Here is a 6,493-nt window from a genome sequence, read left to right on the forward strand (position 1 = left end):
GTGACATCAGCGACGTATTTAACGCGACGCGTTCTGAGAATGGCTCATGGGCAAAATCTTGAGACAGAGATCGAGTCCATCCGTGTTAAGTTTCTAATCGAGCTACAAACACGCGTGGAAGCTTCGATAGCGTAATAACTAACAATAAGCCCGGAGAGGGAAACTCATTGACGCGATCAATGTCCCAGTTGGCTAGCATGGAGTTCTCGGCGAATGGAAATTCCGATTTGCCAGATTACGAGACCTCTGATCCTGATTTTACCGGATGAAGTTACATCTATAGACTGTGAGTTCAACTGCTCTGGAACGTCGTTCTAATCCATACGCGATAAACAGAAGCAAATAAATCATTCGCCATGGTGCACTGATTAAACGTATCGACGATCGGCGTAATTTTACCCTTTCGAAATGAATTTGCAGTGATTTACGCGCGAGTATTGTTCAGACGATAAGAAATTAGGGAAATTAGCAACTAGTATGCGCGCGGTAAGATCGAAGCCGAGCGTTGGAACTCGTGTGCATGTATGCTTAAGCACTCTAGCCCTTAAATTCCTAATGAAACTTGGCGAAAGTTCTGTGGAAGTTGCCGTTGTAAAATATCCGGCTTTACTTCCGCCTGTGTCGAAATTCTCGCGGACTTCACACCCATAGCAGCTATAAAATTCAGCTGGTTTTACCAACTTCCGGCATAAAGCCTGTTGGCCTACGTATTGGGACTCCAACTTTTTTTCCTATGCTCCTTCATAAACTTTGCTCGATATTAGCTATAAGGATTTGCCCTCTACGTCTGCATAAAACTTGCAAATGCGGTTTAATTCGATGGAAAACCTTAGCAAATAATTCTCGACCACGTTATGGGAACAATGATGGTCGGTTTCCAAGCACGCCTCAGGCTTACGATCGTTGGGTAATTACGCGCACATGTATAAGTAGATTTTTCACCGAAGATAATTCGATGGCACCGCGTCCTGTCTGTTTCATTCTCGCACCTTAGTCGGAGATGATAAATTGCCGCCATATATCCGTAATAGCGTTACCCGAGATACTTTTAGGGCTTCGTATTGTCACGACAATAACAGCGGCGTCCCTACGATAGTCATTTCTTTCGTCCGTTTTTTTCGGTTCTGCAGTTAAATGATCCTTCACATAGACAGACGAATTTCAGACGAAATCTCAGAAATGTACAATGCCGCGAATCGTCAAGAATCTGTTTGACAGTCGTAGACAATTTCCGAGATTTACTTCTTCAATGCAAGTGTTCAAGAGTTTAGGATCGCTAATAACTTCGTCTGTTCGAACTGCATTTGTCGAAACGAAATCGTAGACAGAGTTCGATTAACCAATTGAATTTGCCTATCTGAACACAAACGAAAAATAATTAGCGGGGAAACGGAAGAACTCGTATTTACTCGTATTTACCAATTACAGAAACTATTATATTTGTCCAAGTTCAGATAAATGCGGTTCTACTGTATCGAGTATCATCATGATTTACACTAAATCATCGGAGGCTGTAATGTTTATTAACGGGAGTATATGCGCATAGGATTACATTTATAAGAATATTCATTCTTACAGTATTCTCGCGAGCTTAAAATAAATTCTTTGTTGGAGGAAAGTAGCACGTAAAACGATCAATCCATTAAATTGTATGATATTCATAGTAATCGAAGCGCTGGAACGACACCGAGTACGAGCATAAAATCGAACTGTTTATCCGATCGAAGTGCAAGCGGCGTTGCATCGCAGTGGTTTTTCAGAGTTCAAACGAGGACTCCAATCAAGTCGAAGAGTCCCACGGGGCATTGCGGTCGGTACTTAGAGCAGCTTCCATTACGTCCAACCACTTCGGCTTGAAGAATATCCCGCGGTAGTGGCTCGTGTCGCGAGCTTGTTGGTCTGAAAAAACATCGACTGGTACATACATCTGCACGATAATAAGAAGCTTTTCCTTTTTTCTCTATGCCATGATACCTCGGCGCGATAACAAGGTCTAGCGTACCGTTGGTCGACTCGTTAACAGACGGCCATTAAATTGTCCAGGTATCATACGATTCTTTGCACGAGCCAATTTAAAGAGCCGGCCAACGACTGTTACCCGCGTTATCTCATGAAACTTTTCTCGGTCGTTCGAAACGAGGGTTGCAGAATAGAGAGAAAAAAAAGAAAAGAATTCAAATATTATGGTTTTGTTAGGACAGGTGATAGACGCGTTGTAAACTGAATTCGGTAACCAGGTCGACTAGAAACGTCTGAATCTACTTCCGATCTTATACCTTCAAATTATTCTTTTTTATTCTTTTGTATACCTTAAATTTATTCTTATATTAGGTCGCCCGAAAAGTTTCTTTCGTTCTATAAGGAAATAATGGATGCACAACATTTTTCGTTTTATATTATTTTATCGAATTACGTATGCTCCATTTTGTTCCATCAAGATAAAAATCACAACGTTCGACAGATTAGGTTTCATGTCTGTATAAAGATGCGTCGTTGTAAAAGACGTGTCTGTAGAAGAAAGACACTCTTCGGGCAACCTAATATCTTAAAATATTTTCCGAGATTTTCGAAAATCGAAGTTACAAATCTCTGAGTCAGTCGATGAGTTGCGAGTCTTCTCAGAGTCGATAGTTTTTCTTAAAACGAGGATGACAAGACTGACAAGATGGTGAAAAAATTGGACAGGACTAACCGGAATTTCCAAGAGTCCCTCCCTTTTTCTTACTACCTGACCGTTTTCTCCTGCCAGCTAGGAGATGATTCCGCGAGCCGAGCAAACGAACACGACAATATGTCGTGCATATCTCGCGTGCTCGTAAAAAGTCACGAACGGTCGGGCCGTTTTCATTGCGCTTTTATTTCGGCTGCTGTCCCCTCTTATTTCGAATCGGGATGACTGGAGGAAGAGGGAAAGCACGCGTTTAGTTGGCCTCGCTCTTCTTCCGTTTTATTGCTCCGTCCTGCCGGAGATACGAGGTGAAAAACAATATAATTTCGTTATCAGAGCGAGGAGAGTCGAAACGACCCGTTCGTGGTTCCTTCCAAGCGAACTCTTTTCTTTTCTCGAATTTATTGTAAAATACGCGCAATTCTTTCTTCCTTGATTTGTAAAGACAATAAATTGTAGTCGCTGTTTGAACGTTCCATGCAATCTGGGAGCATCGTCTCTTCTTTTGAATAGAAAGGAATATAGAAAATTGAAGTAACTGTTGTTCTTGATCCTACGAATCTTGAATCTGGAAAGTCCTTGTTTCGAAGAAATCGATACGTTTCTTGCAATTTCCTTTGCTTATTTTTCGAACGTCGATCAGTATCACTGATCGGAGCAATTTGTATACTCGCAGTTGTGTTTTTATTTGAAAGTGACGAGAACCGGGGCGAGTTTAATAACACCTCGTTCGCAGCTGGAAGGCAAACAAGCTGTCCCTATGATTCTTTCATGTCGCCTTAGCCAGTTCCATTTTCTCAAATTACCCGTGAGACCGTGTGAAAGGACTCTCAAGGAGGACAACGCTTCCACTAACGCGATAACAACTTCAACGGAAAAACGTAGTTCATTTGCAATTTTTATTCACCCCTGTGAACATCCTTCGCGGACTTTTCCATTCGCTGTTTGCGTTTTGCCTGGCAAACACTATCACCATATACATTTCGGTCCCTTGTTTAGCATTAAAACTACCGGCGACTAAAATATAAAAGAAATCGACCGAACGACAAAAAGTTAGAATGGAAACATCTATGAAGAAACATAACGTAAACTTGACGTAAAGAACAAATAGAAAATTGCTAAGCCGAACTAGACTCAGGCCGAAGTAAACAAAAACATTGATCGAATCAAACGAAGAGCAAATCGAAGAAATTGACGCAAAGGAATGGAAAGGAAAGTTATGAAAAATTATAACGCGAAGGAACAAGCAAAGGTTGAAGGGAAATTATCCAAAATACATCTTCGTACCACGAAAAACGACAAATTTATCATTTAGATCCCTCTGGTAGTAGCATTAATCGTCGCTGCGTCCTTTCGCTGAAGAAAAATCCAAAGACGTCAGAGTGGAATTGGAAACTCAGAAACGTTCTACGTTTCAGACGAGTTTCTCAAGTTCCTCACGTAGAGCTCGAGAAACGCGCAAAATGGAATACATCGCCGACAATGTCGGGGACATTTTTCTGGAAGAAAGACGAGCATACAGAAACTCAAAAGCTTGTTGAATATGGTGCAGCTAATTCGAAAGCTTCAATACCCGTGTCAATATTGACCCAGATTTCACGAAATCTGTCCGAAACAGCTGTTCTCTCTTTTTTAACTAACCGCATAGCGATTCGATTTTGTTTGAAGAACGAATCACGTATCGATTATAATCTTGAAAATTGAACGAGGCGAAATCGTCGGAGATGAAATAACGACGAGGACGAGGCATACATTTGGTACAGCGTTTTCCTGGTTCCGAGCCAGTCCATTTTCTCGACTCGGTGGGTAGAGGTAAACCGCGTAGAATTTTCACGACGGTGAGGATATCGTCGGCGGCCGAGGACGACGACAATGCGGCGTCACGGCCGCCTGCGGGCCGTCTTTTTTATTCATACGTCCCTGGCTCGACAGTTTATCCGCCCACGAGCCGACATGCATCAGCCACGTAACACACACGGGAAAATGCATGGGTAGCCAGCATGTGCGACGTGCACGCGTACAGACGAAGAAGCTGGCATGCCGTCGAGAAGCGAGAAAGCTAAACCAAATTTGCTTTCCTACACGGTTTGTGTATCTACTCCAATTTGCGCCGCCTTGGACTGGCCGAAAAAAGGCCTGGCTCTTTTTTTCGCAGCGCGAAACGAGGTCGCGCCGACGAAATTTCCAGCTGGATCCTTTAGCGCATTATACTCTGCGCGAACAATGGCCCCTGCCAGTACCAAGTTCCATCTTTTCTCTGGAAACGTGGATGGCGATCTTTTCGATCTCTGGCGGTCGGATTCGCGGCTTGAAAATGATGTACGCGCCGTTTTTTGAGAGCTGGAATTTTCCGTAATTTCGAACGTCGGGTTAATTGAACTTTGCAAAGCGGCACAAGGTTCTCTTGCTAATTCCGTTCCGTTTCGACTTTGAAGGGGTTGTCTCTCGTGAAAATTGCTAATGTCTATCTACTTATTAAGTTAATTGTTCACCTGCGTTAAACTTTGTCATCGAGGCAGAATGGAATTAGAAAGAGACGACGAAGATGAAATTTGCAAGTAGGAAAATTACCTTAACCGAATTAACGGCGAGCTTAAAGGAATCTACAGGCAGGTTGAAGGACAGATTAGGAAGGACGAATGGAAGCAATTCGACTGGATGATTATGAGAGACGAGGGCTGCTGTGTGACGTAAAAGCTAACGGAGGAACTTACGTGAAGATCACGTGCAGAATGTCACCAATGAGTCCGTTATGTCTCAGGTAGTGCTCCGAAGTTTCGCAAATGGCCCTCAGCAGGCATTCGTGACCCTGATATCCGTAGCTGTGCAGAAAGTCAGCAGAGCAAAGTGAAAAATAAAATAAGACCGTCCGTGGCTGACCTACTACGACTTCTGGGTCAGCATCCGCGTGCACCTATATTTTTCTCTACTCTGCTCTACATTTTTATCTTTTACTTTCCGAACTACGAAATACTCTACAGCAGAGTCTGTAGACGAATACAATAACCTCTCAGTGTAATTAATTTCGAACTCACTTGTCGAACTTATTCTTTACAGCTTGATAAAGCGTAGCTCTGTCCAAGCTTCTCTTTCTTCTTCGTTCGTCGGTATACAGCCAGAGTTTCTCATCGCTAGCGTTCGTTGGCAGGCTGTAAGTCGCCTCGAAGAAATCGGCTATGGAAATCGATTTGTATGGCTCCTCCAGCGGTATCGCTAGCGCGACGAACAGCTTCAAGAAGAACACGTTTATCACTTTTAACTCGATTCTTCCTTCGCGCGAATCGATAATTTCTTATTGTCCACTGCTACTCTGACACTCACACCTGCGGTACTTTCTTCCGGGAACGTGAAGGACCGGATGGGTCGATGAAGTATCTCCGCCAATTCCGAATTTTGGAGTCTCGAACCAGTCGGATGGAATATCACCAGCAGATTGAGCATCAAGGGGCTGTAAAAGAAGACTTTGCTTCAGACTGGTAAACCGTGCACGTTGCTCGTAAAACAATTTTCACGATATATCAAAGTGGCTGCGGGATACGACAGATAGAGATCGAAAGAAGTACGGAAAACTTTCTCGACCGATTTCTAACGTCCCTACGTTGTAGCGCGGCTATCGCGAATCGTACGAGACCTGATTAACATTACAAATGAACAGGCGCTGAACGAAATTGAAGCTCCTTTCGTCGGCCGGATGAAAATTCAACGGGCGAAGTCGGAAGACAGTGAAGATCGTTTAATTCTCTTTAAGAAGTTCTAATGCGCGAACTCGCTTGGATGGATCCGTTAACGAACGATAATCGGTTTAATTATTGAACGTACAGAAGT

General features: G+C 43.2%; 1 protein-coding gene across 2 annotated transcripts; it reads right to left on the minus strand.

Annotated features, from left to right (window-relative positions):
* Positions 1-1,419: 1,419 nt before the first annotated feature.
* LOC126865985 (uncharacterized) lies at positions 1,420-6,493 on the minus strand. 2 transcript variants are annotated; one of them, XM_050618983.1, is made up of 5 exons: positions 6,267-6,493; positions 5,990-6,116; positions 5,704-5,897; positions 5,383-5,490; positions 1,420-1,899 (listed from the first exon to the last, which is right to left on the minus strand). In XM_050618983.1, the coding sequence occupies exons 1-5, from the start codon at positions 6,308-6,310 to the stop codon at positions 1,764-1,766; spliced, it is 609 nt and encodes a 202-aa protein (XP_050474940.1). In that variant the 5' UTR covers positions 6,311-6,493; the 3' UTR covers positions 1,420-1,763. The 2 variants fall into 2 exon arrangements, with proteins under 2 accessions (XP_050474940.1, XP_050474941.1); XM_050618984.1 differs by having other exon boundaries at positions 1,423-1,899; positions 6,300-6,468.

This window comes from Bombus huntii, chromosome 5 (genome assembly GCF_024542735.1).
Source record: "Bombus huntii isolate Logan2020A chromosome 5, iyBomHunt1.1, whole genome shotgun sequence".
NCBI lineage: Eukaryota > Metazoa > Arthropoda > Insecta > Hymenoptera > Apidae > Bombus > Bombus huntii.

What these genes read in the sequence shown, in the direction of transcription:
- LOC126865985 (XM_050618983.1), bottom strand. Translation starts at nt 6,310, where the DNA reads ATGTTAATCAGGTCTCGTACGATTCGCGATAGCCGCGCTACAAC. An exon ending in CGCGATAGCCGCGCTACAAC is followed by an intron (nt 6,117 to 6,266) that starts GTAGGGACGTTA and finishes CTTCTTTTACAG; the next exon opens with CCCCTTGATGCTCAATCTGC. An exon ending in CGGAAGAAAGTACCGCAGGT is followed by an intron (nt 5,898 to 5,989) that starts GTGAGTGTCAGA and finishes TTCTTCTTGAAG; the next exon opens with CTGTTCGTCGCGCTAGCGAT.